Source organism: Populus alba, chromosome 10, assembly GCF_005239225.2.
Source record: "Populus alba chromosome 10, ASM523922v2, whole genome shotgun sequence".
NCBI lineage: Eukaryota > Viridiplantae > Streptophyta > Magnoliopsida > Malpighiales > Salicaceae > Populus > Populus alba.
The window spans coordinates 12,575,665-12,590,609 of NC_133293.1; the positions used below are offsets into that span (position 1 = coordinate 12,575,665).

At 36.7% G+C, this 14,945-nt stretch overlaps 1 protein-coding gene across 1 annotated transcript; it reads left to right on the forward strand.

Moving 5' to 3' along the window:
* Positions 1–10,438: 10,438 nt before the first annotated feature.
* On the forward strand, positions 10,439–14,539 carry LOC118046379 (auxin efflux carrier component 4). The gene is made up of 6 exons (XM_035055253.2): positions 10,439–12,046; positions 12,156–12,459; positions 12,609–12,694; positions 13,331–13,488; positions 13,632–13,708; positions 13,840–14,539. The coding sequence occupies exons 1-6, from the start codon at positions 10,816–10,818 to the stop codon at positions 13,904–13,906; spliced, it is 1,923 nt and encodes a 640-aa protein (XP_034911144.1). The 5' UTR covers positions 10,439–10,815; the 3' UTR covers positions 13,907–14,539.
* The last annotated feature ends 406 nt before the right edge of the window (positions 14,540–14,945 follow it).

A 14,945-nucleotide genomic window follows, 5' to 3' on the forward strand; every position in this document is an offset into this window, starting at 1 on the left:
TTATCATGCATGATAAAATGAGTACGAGGAGACATGATGGGAAGGCTCGTCCTCTGATATCATAAATATGTGTAGCTTGTTGTATGGTTCAAGGGTCAAGTTCAGTGTTGATTGAAGAAAAAAGTGCACTTAGCAACCTTTTTGAGGAAGCCAATATTCATGCCAGTCGAATTATTCCATCATTACCTGACTTCTACCTGCAAACCGCAATGCGAAATATTTATGAAATGTATCCCGTATTTCTCAAAATAATAATAAAAAAACGTAAGGAACGCACAAGGCAGCGGAATCCATATATCGTCCGAGAAGGGAACACGTGAAAAATCAAGCCGGTTAATAAATTCGAGGCAATGCTTCGTGATTGAAGGCAATGGAGGAAAAAGAGAGGGGGGTAAATGAAATTTACTAGGACACAGATTGCTCGTATCAAGGATAAGTGGCAGGGGCTCCTCTCTATGATTTTCAACAGGTCTCAATCCCACCGACCAGGGAACCAGAAAGACTAGTTGTTGTTTTGCTCTTACTAATTAATGAATTACAAAAAAGGAGAGAAAAACTAGAATAGAAGCCCGCTAGCTTCTTTTATTATTGTTGTTGTTACTACTGCTACTACTATTATTATCCTTTTGCGTTTTATTTTTACCTAAATAACTCTTGCCAAATACAAAAGGTTTGGTGAACACTACCAAATGAGATATCTTTTTAAAATTTGACAAAAGAACACTACCAAATGAGATCAGTCCATGGAAGAATTAATTCTATCTTGATATAAAATAAAATTTCCATCCTTTCTCGACCCAGACAGTATTGAATGATATGGGCCCAATACCAAGGATCACGTGCCTTGTTAGGATTTCCAACTCCATGTATGCGCTGCCTATTGCTTTCTCGCTATCTGGCCGACCTTCGAAAATCAGGTCATGGCCCAAGCTTCACGGCCCATTTACTTTTCTCATCAGAGCTCTTTTACCCATCCACAGGCCCTGCATCTTCAGGCAATTGAGACTAGCCCAAGCCCATTTCCATTTCATAACTCAAATGAGAAGGCAGCAAGCTGAAACCAGTTTTATATACGAGACACGGAAGAAACCTAGCAGTATGGTTTTAGCCTATTATCAAAGTGACATGCAGTCCGAGAAACATGCATGTATAACTAAAGGATTCATGGCGACTCCTTATCTGAACATTCCTGTAAAATCATGAGCTGGTGATGATGAGAAGGAAACAAATGCGAGAAAATTTTAAGATAAGATAAAAAAAAAAAAAAAAAAACATGGGCCAGACAATTCATTATGGAACTCGTTTCAAGGCAGCGACCAAGGAAGTGTAAGTCTCATTCTTTCACATAAGCCCAAGGAACACTCTTCGAGACAAGAGTTTTGCTATACAACTGGTGTTATCTGTGGAGGACATGTCCAAAATTCAACTTCCCTTCGTAGCATAGGAATACTTCTGTTTTTAGCAGCAGATTTGCTCTTGATTACTGGTCCACCCGGCCATAAAAATTGGAGGTAAAATGCTTCGGATCAGATAATTAACTAATTTAGGCACACTGCAAATGTGTTCATAATTAATTTCTTGCTTCTCATTTGTGAATAGTTCCAGGGGCTTCTTGATTTATGTAGCAAGGGATTGAAGATTTGGGGAAGATGATGGCACTTGTACCTGGGTACAGCACAAAATTATAATTTATTTATTTTTAATTTCGGAGGAATCAGATGGGTCTCTATCTTAATCCAACGTTGGACAGTTTACAGCTACATTTTGCAGTTATGGATGGCCTGATTCAATGTCGGTAGAAAAAGTGACTGATCGAGCAAGAGCGAGCTCCATAGTCAACACTCGGCAAGCATCGAATTCAGAAGAAATAGCTAGGGAACAATGTTGTCCCTTGATATAACTGGCACCCATTATTTTGTTTTAATTCTTGACGAGAAGATTCAGTCATGGCCCTTCCAAGTGGCAGGCAGAAGCCATACTTTGGTATCAGGTGATTGATTAGTCAAGATATTAATCTCATTTCTTGGGCTGCTAGAATCACATAAGTTGGCAAACCGTAGCCTTTGAGTCTTTCAATTTTGCCAACGAGTTCTGGTATCTTTGAGAGATTTTTTGTACTCTGAGAAGATTTAAAACAAGGAGGGGAAAAAGAAGAAGCCCACTTCAGATTGTCACTTGTATTATTAAATGACTAGATAATTCAGATGTGTTTTTAGCTAACAGCTAGCCTGTCTGGAAGAAGTAAAATTTGATGAACTGAGGAAAGGATTTCCGGGTCTTCACTCTGTCATTTAAGAGCGAATTCACCTAAAGAAGTAATCGAACCACATCACATGGGGCTAGCCCCAGATGACTCGCGTTCCCTTCACAAATAAATGGTCGCAGATACGAGTTTGTGACAATGCCAGGGAAATCTGTCACGGAAGTCTCCTTGCCAACCAGAATGTGTCAAAACATGAACTCAACATGTCTCCAAGCCCCTATTAAATATGCTCCCTTCAACTCATGATTTTTCAATTTTAAGAGTGGCGAGTCCCAAGAGATGAGATTATTATTGAATTCAACCTTAGCTGGCTCTTTCGGAAAATTAAATAAAGCTAAAATAGAGAGATAAAGAGAGGGCAAAATACCCTTTTTATACCTGGGGATGGTGAGTGAACCATCTTAAAAGAATGTTCTTTCACATGCTTGGCTCTGGAATCAATAAGCTAGAGCATCATGTTTAAAGAAACCCCACAAGCATGAAACCTAATTCCAATATAAATTAGCTGTTCTTAGCAAGTTTTGTTGCTGCTGTTACCAAGCTTTGGAGTATTAGAGATAACCTTAACCCCCCTCTCACAGTTTTGTCACGGCTGAAGACCGAGTCAAGACTGGTAGTCACGTGTCAACGAATCAGTGGTTTGTTGAACTGCTCGCATTGGAGTGCATGTGAACAGATATTGGGCAGTATCGAGCCCTGTCTAAATTGGATCAATCTTTGTTGTTAAGCTAGATTATTCATAAATAATTGACGGTTAACATCCACTTCAAGGTGGTTTTTCAACATTAAATCAGGCTAATCTCTAGTGGTTGATTGTGATTTGGGAAAGAGGTGTTAGTATTAATTATTATTAACAGGAAATATCGGACTAATCAAGACGCACCTTGGTGCAAGAAAATGGACCATGAGGCCCAATGAAAGAAGAGGCAATTCCTTAACGGGTGGGACTGCCTTGACCACCCTCACATGCACAGCTTTGAGAAGCCACACCGTGCTCCAAGTATTAGGAGCTGCATCTTGAAATAAGAAACAGTTCGATCCTTGGTATGATGGCCAAATCTATCACGATTTATTGTAAATTAGGAGACAGATTCTCTAGTTTTTTAGACCCTCATTTTTTTGGCGGTTTTCTTTTCAGGCGAGGTTTGCTAGCCAGACGCTAGATACATGATGATTTTAGCCAATAGCTTTTCGACATCTTTTTTATTTTCAAAAATCTCCGAAGACTTGTTCCAAAAGGCTAAAAGATATCAATCTATTCGCAAAGACACGTGATTAAATTACAATTATTACACAACAGCGTACCTTTTGGCAAGGATTTTGCGTATGTGCATTCATGCACTTTGGGTCACAAAGGAAGCCCTACCACATTGTTGAGTAACCTTCATTAACAACTGCCCTCCACCACCAACTGGCTTAGACCATACATGGTCCTAGATTCTCTATTAAGGTTGTGTTAGCCTTTTAGTGCCAAAAGATTAAAGTGGGGCGTGTGAAATCGTCACCTTATCCTCGCGAAGAAAGGGAGGAGGGAAAGTAGAATGCAAAAAGGGGTGGTGTGGGCGTGTGATCATTGTTGAATTGAACACTCATCTATGAATCAAGACCTCTTGATGATTCAAATATCTACATTGAAAGCATACACAATTCTCGTCCAGAGTACGCACAATCGACATAATCTTTAGGCAGGCTTCGAATAATTTGAGGGCAGAAGTGGTAAGCATGGCCCTTTCAAGGTACACTAGCATTGCATTTGCATAGGGAAAGGAGAGAGACGGAGCTGGGGGCGGGAGTGGCTCCTTTAAGGATGGTGATGCAACCGCATGGAGAAAAGTTGTGGTTGTGGGGGAGAGGCCCAATGGGCCGACAGGCTTCCACCTTTTTGACTCGCATATGCCTCTATAGTCTATACTATATTTATTATGCACGTGCTCACTGCAAAAAAATGAGAGCTTAGTTTGAACCACTCAGACTTGGACTGTTGCCTTTTCTTCCCAAAATTATCAGATCCGGGTTTTCCAGGTTGATTCCACCGATTCAGCCACCGGAACATTGATAATTAATTAATTTATTTATTCATTAACCCTTTATTTGTAATTATAAATAAGCATCGCTAGTTTTCTTTTCAAAAAAGAAGAGATAAGAAAAGGTTAAATCAAAATTAGAAAAAGGATTTTGCTTATGACGCCTTTAGGGGCTGTACCCTGCAGCGGCATGTGCGTCGCCACGTGTCTTCGTGATAGATTGTCGGCCCCCACATTTTGGATTCTTTATGCTTTAGAGCTTAGGTACATGTCATTTGATAGAAACCATTGATGACTTGGTTTAGCTGTTGGCTTTGAAAGGCAACAGTCTCTTGGAATCACTCCTTTGCAGTTTACATGGAGCAAGCATGCGCCCGCCACAGTAATTCTCACAGCTTAATCACTGCTTTGTAGATCTTGATACTCTCCGATTGTCAATAACACATCATATACAGACGTAAGAGTCTACACGTCCCGTCCCTTGTTTATTTTATGTTTCTAATGAAGTCATAAAACCACTCGATCGAATCTTATGCTTTGGTCTTAAAAGAACACTCGACCTGTTTTTTAGTGATAGATAACAATCCAATTCTTAATTTTGAAGTTTCTAGATTCTGAGATGTTGATGTGGTTTAGAGGATGAAATGCCCCTTTGTTTGCTGTTGCTACATGTCTTTTTTCTGCAAAGCACCTAACAATTTTCATGCATAAACCTGGTGTTTTTACACGATATATTCAAGTTCATTTCCACATCGTCAAGAACACAGAATAAGATTATTCTACTCTATGTCCTCGGTTTAATTTATTCTTTATATTATTATTTAGATTTTAAATTTCAAATTTTAAGAGAAAAATATGATATACAGAAAGACCTGTAAAGGGAATATCATAACCGTTAAAAAAACAAATTGAATAATCGAACCACTAATTAATGAACCTCTTAATTTAAAAAAACAATAAAAACATTCACAACTTTATAGATGCGAAATATTAATCATAAGGACGACCAGTGTCACATTTATGTTTGTTTCATTGATTGACCAGCTATTTTAAAATATTATTGAGCTTTCGGCAGGATCGATCGAATTCATTTGAGATATGATACTATCTGTGAACGACACAGCAACAACCCACTAATCATTAACGGGGAATTAAAGAGATTTTAATTTGATAAATTATATTTACTCACAGTACAAAGAATTCTCTGTTTTTTTATTAAAAAAAGAATCAGTACTTTTAATTAATTCCCGAACTTTACTTTCCGGTTCTTGATTTTTTAAGCAAGAAATTAACGGTCGGTAAGCTTCAGCGCCGAAAAGATGTTACTTTTTTTCTGAAATGATATATAATTCAATAGTGCAGGGAGCAATAGAGGGGGGGGGGGGGCTGATATTTTCATCCTCTTTTATTCCTAAATTTACATCCTCTATTATTCTCTTAGATATGGATCATCCAAATCACTAGCTCGAGCGATCTCTCATCGCTTTTGCCCTTTTTTAAGCATTAATCTACATTTGATTAGCCGATGATCCAGCCATGTCTTCTCTTGCTTCAGCTCATGTTTTAATATATATCTAGCTGAATATAATATTAATCTTTCCTAAAGACCAGTCATATATAATCCAGGTGTTCGCAGACAAATAATCAGACATCCATACATTGTTGCTGGGATATTCTTGGTTATTCTTATGATATTTAATTTAACTATTAAGATCGAGCAAGGACATCATTCAAAGTGTTATGTCAAGTCGGTGTGTATTCGTCACTGGCCGATTGGCAGGTTGAAACCAAATTATAGACTACTAAAATTTGTAGATGACACTTTCACTCAGCTTAATTAAGACAGGAAAACAGAGTTTGAAACTGGAAAGAATCGAGGGTTAATTGGTACAAAAATAGTAAAATGTGGTAAGGTTTTTGCTTCTACGCAACCTTGACTAATCATTTTCCTTTGGCCGATATGAATATGACCCCTATTGATCATCCAAAAACTCTGTTGATGACTGTAAGCAAATACTATATGTTTTAGATTATAGTCAAATAGGAATCTATCAGAGAGGAAAATATATGCATGAGCAACATGTCTTTATACATTCCTTTTGAATGATCTTTACCAATCTCCAATCACTCACGTTGCCTCTTTTTTCCATGTAGGGTGTCCAAATCATGGGACAAGAAACTGAGCCAAAGAATTCAAGACGCTAAAAGATCAGAAGATGAATACAAGGGAGTTGAAATTCAAATGGAAATGACAAGAACTAGAAAGGACCTGTGGAATATATGTGCAGCTCCGGCTAAACAAAATGATTGGAGTCATAGAAAGATGGGTTCGGGAAGAAAAATTAAACATCTACAGTTCCATTTTTATCCTGTTGTGCATGTTTTTTTCCTTCTAATCCTGATGTCAAGACTCGAGATACAAGACGTCTTAATAATTGTAGAGGTAGCTTTTACTGTTTCCTGAGGAATCACGTATCGATGGTTTTATAAAGGACAAGATTGCGACTGTTTTCTTGACAGAAAGATTTCATGCTCGACGAAGTTAGGCAGGCAGCGTTTGTTGGACTCGGAGTAAGGTTGGGTTGAAACGGGTGGCATGTGTAGAATATTCTTGGATAGACTTTAACTCTCTCTCTCAGTGATCATATCATGTTTTTATATATATATAGATTCATTATCTCAATCGATACGATAATTTCAAGAACTAAGATGAGAAGTTCATAATAATATATCAATACAATCTCAAACAACAATATATTTATTCACCTTACAAGGAGGACGATATATCAAGAAGGAAAAAGACGACGTGTAATTCATACTCCCCCTTTACCACAAATATGTCAGGCTTCGTAGCAATTTGACCTCTCGTAAAACAGCTAAAATATTCAGCCGTGGCAAAAATTCTATGGACATCTGGCAACCGGTCGCAAATAGGATGACACGACGATAACAACGCAGCAACATGTGTAAAGGTTCTCTGTTGTTTAGAGGTTTGACCTTTCGTGAAAAAAGATAAAGAATAATGAACACCTAATTTTTACGTTAGAGGTCAAACCCACGTTGAAAATAATATCCAACTACTAAAGCAAACATCTAATAAATTAAATACGTTAAATATTCAACCTCTTGCAATTTTTCCTTGAACAAATAGGAGTTGGGTAAATCCAATCCATTAAAGAAGGTCGAAGAGTGGGAATACCTCTCAGCCATAAGAAGTTGAAATAAGAGTAAGCAAACCCCGGTCTTCTCCCCCCACCCCCAATAAAACAAAATAAAAACCCTAGACATAAACCTAATTTAGATTGATCGCCATCTCGAAAACCATCCCAGACATGTTTTTGAAGCTCGCTAGCCATTGATTTCGTAATGGATTAAATGTATGGCCTAATCAGGATTAATATGATATAATAAATCACATGCTTGATATGATATAATAAATCCTACAATATATTGATTAATTAGATTATAGTCTTTGATTTTATAAATTTTAAAATTATCATGTAATGGGGAGTTATAATTATAATGACTTATGGTATTGTAAATCGATAAGCATTAGATAAAAATAATAATAATTATGTGGTGAAGCATGGCATGATTAGAAGTGATCTATAGGGATGTGATTGCAAGTAGTTTTAAGCAAGGACTAAATTGTAAAATACAACAACAAGATCTCAACTCAAGGACCAAGTAAAAATAAGTTATAGGGACTGTATATATTTTAATATTAAATTATAGGTATTAAATGAAATATTTTGGAAAACTGTTACACTGCTAAAAAAAATTAATATACAATGCGATGAATGATTGTATTAATAAAACATTTTAATTACAGTAAATGATTTATTAAATCACATTACTATACGGGTTTCTCCATAAAAAGGTTAGAGTTAGATTATGCCAGTTTTTTGGAAAATATTACTATATATTTTTCACGCCGTTACATCCCTTCTCTGCTATGAGAAGTCGTGAAAATATCTCAAAAGCGACTCGTGCCCGGCCTTCACCAGTGTCATGCGCCTACCCGTCTCCTCCGCTCTACAATGGTAACCTCGACACTTGCATTCATATAAAAAAAAAAAAAAAGGTGCAGGGGAATTAATTAATAATATTATATTATTTATTTTTTAGAATTATTTTAAATAAAAAAAAAACAAGGAGTAGAATATAAAATTAATGATTTTGAAAAATAAAATTTATTTTTTTAATTGTATTTTTTTATTTTTGTAAAATAAATCTCAAAAAATAACTAATAAGATATTATTATTATTATTTTAAAAAAGGATAAAAATTTTATTATGACTTTTAACCACGTGTTTTCCAATGCAAGATTTTGTAATCGGATAACTACCAAATCATTTTCTTTATTGTTATTAGAACCACAGAATCATGGCACCCTTATTAATGTTGTCAGCAACAATTTGTTTTTTTTTTAGTGAAATGAAGTTTTGTTGCAGCTAGGAAACCATGTAGAAGAGAGAGTTTAGAAATGTAGGTTAATTTATATTTTTTTAAAAAAAATAAAATTTTAAAAAATTTTAAATATTTTTTTATGTTTTGATATATTGTTGTAAAAAAAATTTAAAAAAATATTATTTTAATATAAAAAATACTTTAAAAAATAACCACAACAACACTTTAAAACGGGTAAGAAGTTTTGATATGTGTGTCAAGAATCTTCTAAGCATGCACGTGTTGGGTAAGACTTCTTGCACGTGTTGGGTAAGACTTCTGGGTTTTGTGTTCCAAAATTGCTGGGAATTTATTAATCTTTTGTTATTTTGGGTTTCATCAGTAACAAATGAAATGAATTCATTTTGCGCCGGAAAAAAGGAAGACATGATTGATAATTGAGCTACAAATTCATTCTAATTAAAATTAATTTAACTTTTTAAACTAATGGAGCATTTCAGTCAAATTGTGTAATTTTACGTTAAGATATATGGAGGACCACTATAAACGGATTATGTAAAGAGAAAAAAAAAAAAAAAAAATTGCATCATTTTCTTAATAGCAATTTTTTTTTTTTGATATGATTAATATTTATATATTGTCTAAAACAACTTAGGGCAAGCATGAAATTAATTGTTTTTGTATTTTATCATGTTTATAATTGGCTCTATAAATTCAATAAATTATCATGAATTGATTTTAATTAGTCTTGAACTAATTCTATATTTTTAGCCTCCAATGTAAATAGGGCGTTAAGATACTTCATTATAAGAAACACAAGAAAATAAAAGAGAAAAACAAATAGAAAATCCATGCTCTTTCTGTCTTTAGCTCCTCCCATTTCTTTAACTCTAGATTCCATTGTTTTAAAGGGAAAATCTGAATAAATCTTTTAGTGTTTATGTCATAATTAAATGTGTTTTTTTTTAAAATAGTATTGTTAAAATCTTGAAAGACATGTTGTAATTGGATCGTTACTTTATGAATGAGTAATTTAGTTTTAAAAATAGGGAGTACAATAATCAAGAACAATTTTATTTTCTGTTTTATTTTTTATTCAAAATTCTTTAGATTTGCTCTTAGTTTTATTTAATGTTTGGTTCGTATTTTTATATTATCCGGATAAATGTATAATTGGTGCTTCCTAAGCAATTTTCCCAAAATTTCTTTACTGGATCCAAAAATTAACGAGACAGATGTCTACATAATGAAGCTTCAGAGATGAGAAAAAAATCGTTTTTGCAATGATGCCGTCCCCTGCAATTCAATATAATATGGATGTTATTTCTGCTTCTTCTTGTTTTTTTTTTTTAAAGCGAGTTTATTTTTGTAATTCAAAAATTATTTTTGAAAAATTATTTTTTTCTAGTATTTTTAGATTATTTTAATATATTAATTTTAAAAAATAAAAAGATATATATTTTTAAAAAAAATGCTTTAAAAAACCAAAACACAAAAAAACCCAAAAATACTAGAAAACCACAAAAACACGGAAAATTCAAAAGGAAAATCCGTAAAAAAACCCGGTTCCACAACAAACCTGCCACCTGTAACTCTCTACACACACACTGAATCATGTATAGTTAACTTAACCATATGAGGCGGTTACTTTCTAACCCAACTGACTGGTCCCCATTTCCCTCGACTTTCCAGTACATAATCACACGCCCTCTCACCTTTCCATATATACATGTCCTAGATCCGTCCACACACTCACTCTATAAATATTTCTCTCTAAAAAGTTACTCCTTGCTATCCTTGTGAACTACTGACACTGCCCGTCCTCCCTTCTATTTCCCTTCATAATTTCTCACTTTTCTCTCTCTTTCTGTCTCTGCAGTCTCATCATCAGGCAGAATTGGGAGCTACTAGCTGCAGCAGCCTGCTGCAGAAAGACATTTATCCTCTCCAGTTTGCCGTTTAACGGTTTCTGTCCTCCTCTTCTCCATTTTGCCGTTTCCCTCTTCTTAATTTACCACTCAATGCCACTCACTTTCCACTACTAGCCCTTTTCAGCAAAATCACCACTCCCTTGTCTTGATTGCTGTATTTCAGTCGAAAATACATATCTAAGAAACCATGATTAGCTGGAATGATCTCTACAACGTTTTGTCCGCTGTGATTCCTCTATATGTTGCCATGATCTTGGCTTATGGGTCTGTTCGGTGGTGGAAAATTTTCAGCCCGGACCAGTGTTCCGGTATCAACCGTTTCGTGGCGATATTCGCAGTGCCACTACTGTCATTCCATTTTATCTCCACCAATGATCCCTATGCTATGAACTTCAAGTTCATTGCGGCCGACACGCTTCAAAAAATAATAATGCTAATCGCTCTGGGAATTTGGACTAATTTCACAAAAAATGGAAGCTTGGAATGGATGATTACCATCTTTTCTGTCTCGACTCTTCCGAACACCCTTGTCATGGGCATTCCTCTTTTAACCGCCATGTACGGCACCTACTCGGGAAGCCTGATGGTTCAAATTGTGGTGTTGCAGTGTATCATTTGGTACACTCTCCTCTTGTTTCTTTTCGAGTATAGAGGTGCCAAGATGTTGATCATGGAGCAATTTCCTGAAACTGCAGCCTCCATTGTTTCGTTTAAGGTTGATTCTGACGTGGTCTCTTTAGATGGCCGAGATTTTCTGGAAACTGATGCTGAAATCGGTGATGATGGCAAGTTACATGTGACGGTCAGGAAATCTAATGCCTCCAGGCGGTCTCTTGGGCCGGGTTCTTTCTCTGGAATGACTCCTCGGCCATCAAATCTTACCGGAGCTGAGATTTATAGCCTGAGTTCTTCAAGGAATCCTACTCCAAGAGGGTCTAATTTCAACCCTTCAGATTTCTACTCCATGATGGGAGTTCAGGGATTCCCTGGAAGGCATTCAAATCTCGGCCCGGCTGATTTGTACTCAGTACAATCTTCGAGAGGGCCAACTCCAAGGCCGTCTAATTTCGAAGAAAACTGTGCTCCAACGGCTACTTTATCCTCTCCTAGGTTCGGGTTTTATCCAGCACAGACAGTACCCACGTCTTATCCGGCACCAAACCCTGAATTTGCCTCTACTGTCACTACTAAAACAGCAAAAAATCAGCAGCAGCAAAATAGCAAGGCAAACCATGATGCCAAGGAGCTGCACATGTTCGTGTGGAGCTCGAGTGCATCACCAGTTTCTGAAGGAGGTGGGCTCCACGTATTCGGTGGGACTGATTTTGGTGCATCAGAGCAATCTGGACGGTCTGATCAGGGCGCCAAGGAGATCAGGATGTTGGTTGCTGACCATCCGCAAAACGGGGAAACCAAAAGTACATTAACTCACAGCCACATAAGCACAGCTAATTAATTATCCAATTAATCAGTTAGCCATTTTACACGTTTTGATGTTTTAGTCTAACTTGTATTTGTATTTTTAAGCTATTCCACAACAAGATGGAGATTTTGCTGGCGAGGACTTCAGTTTTGCGGGCAGAGGAGAAGGAGATGACGTCGACCAAAGGGAAAAAGAGGGGCCCACTGGACTTAACAAACTAGGGTCCAGCTCAACAGCCGAGTTGCAACCAAAAGCAGCCGAAGCTCCAGATTCCGGTGGCAGTCGGAAGATGCCTCCGGCAAGCGTTATGACCCGTTTGATATTGATCATGGTTTGGCGCAAACTTATTCGAAACCCCAACACATACTCCAGTCTCATTGGTCTCACTTGGTCTCTAGTCGCTTTCCGGTTAGTTTATCGATTTTTTATATCTATAGTTATTTCTTCCTTGGTTTAATTTGAAATGTCACCAATCTTACTTTATAGTATACAAATACTATGATTGATATATTTGGTGTTTTACTAAATGATTGTTTTAAAAAAAAATAAAATTGCAGGTGGCATGTGGAAATGCCTAAAATAATAAAACAGTCAATCTCCATACTGTCTGATGCTGGACTCGGAATGGCTATGTTCAGCTTAGGTGAGTGGTCAGAATTATTGTGATTTTCAGATAACGTAATCATTTTTTCTTTAACCTTTCACTGTCTCCTCGGCCACACAAGTGCTCAAACAATACATTCAGTCGATATGGAATTAAGGGACCATTCAAAAGGACACATACTCGTATATTTACACAGTACCATGCAGTAACATACCATATCATATACTTGTTCCTATATACGTAGAGTGTTTTTTGGCTCGGGTCTTTGTAGAGGCCATAGAGTGGATGTGGCACATTTGTTACCACAATAGGGTTTAAAGGTACTTTGGCTCGGTAGGGCATCGTGGTACAAGGACAGGTTTTATATTCGTCTAAGTTAAGGGTATGGGTGCTACAACTCACAGTTGAATGGATGGGTTGTGAGTTGTGACCATATCACAAGAAATCAAAGGGTTTTTGTCCTTGGACTCTAAATAGATTGACCATCCGACACATGGGGCCAGCTTAGCTTGCGGTCCAGGGACGGTGGGTGTAGGTTGTGAATAGTGATAGATCGATGCCCGTTCCAGCTCTCCTATTAGTGAAGTGAAGGTAGTTGAGTTCATGAGAGATTAAAGATTTTAGCATCTAATTTCTCCGTAGATGTACTGATTTAACTGGTTGTTATTGTGAAAGGTCTTTTTATGGCTTTACAACCGAAGCTGATTGCTTGTGGGAACTCGGTTGCCACATTCGCCATGGCTGTTCGATTCTTGACTGGCCCTGCGGTGATGGCCGCTGCTTCAATTGCTGTCGGCCTCCGCGGTACCCTCCTTCATGTTGCTATTGTTCAGGTAAAACTTACTTTCACAATATAAATTAATTAACTGCAATAATGATTACATGTACCTGTAGTTAATATTATAATTGCTTGCCATGATTAAATATTGTGAATTTGGTCGTGAAGTTACACTATTAATTTCTTCTTATTCAATAGGCCGCACTGCCACAAGGAATTGTTCCATTTGTGTTTGCCAAGGAGTACAATGTCCATCCAGCCATTCTTAGCACCGCGTAAGTAAAATTAATATTGCTAGATATACACTAGCATAAGTTATTATACATCTAAATAGTATATATGTGTTAGTGTATCAGAAAAGAAAAGAAAAACTAATTTTTTTCTTCCATATTTGTTATACGTACAGGGTTATCTTTGGAATGCTGATAGCATTACCAATTACTCTTGTTTACTACATTTTCCTTGGATTATGATCGATTCTGCTTAGCAGTAGCCAGAAGGGGAGAAAAATATTGAAGAGAATTTTGATTACTTGCTGGTCGTGTGTCACATCTGGCAGTAGCATTGATTACTGCGCCAAAATATATGTTCTTATAACAAGAGGATCGTTACCAGGCAGAGAAGATTGTAGTCTGAAGAATTTGCCAAAGTTTCCAAGATTCTTGGAGCTGAAAATATTTTTAACTTAGTGGAAGCCCTGATTTAAGGATCATGCAATCATTAGGAGCCAAAGTTCGTTCATTTTCCTAAGGTTTGGTCAGATGAACAAGGAAAAGGGGGGGGAGACATCAAAGAGGAAAATAAGGGATAGGGATATGGCAACCACTGATATTTTAATTCTCTTCATTCCCGCTATGGATCGAGGTCTGTAAGTACAAAAAGATCATAATGAACAGTGAATTAACCTGTGAAGATATGAGGAAGAGGAGAAAAGGGTTTTCTTTCTACTATTTTTTTACTATTTAGTGTTCCTTTTTTTTCTTCTTAGTGTTTGCTTTGATTGTCCGTATATCCAGCAATTATTAATTTGCGTTTGTCACCTTTCATTTGGGTTTGTAATTTATCTAGGATTATCAATTATTATGATCAAAAGGAAGCATTAACCATTCACCTTGTTAATATACTAATTAAGTTGATGGTGTATTCTCTCATTGAGACAAAGACCTGCTACATGTTACCTGGGTCTCCAAAACCTCCTATCAAGAAAAAGGCATGTAAATATGGTGTAAAAAATGCGAGGGGGGAGGGATCTTTTGAGGGAACTCCTTTCAACCGAGGGGCTTTGTGCCTTTTTATTCCATTGGAGAACCCTCTTAATTAGGGGTCCTGATTTGAGAAGCTGAGCTTGCGGTATTGGAAAATATATAGAGATAAGAAAGAAGAAAGAAAGCTGGGGTCAAAAGCAGTTAACCTTACTTTTGCTTTTAGCTTTTGATGCGCCATCAATCCTACCCTACCTTTTATAGCCAAGCGTAAGATTACTTTAATAGGGTGGTGGGTTGGTGACAATGT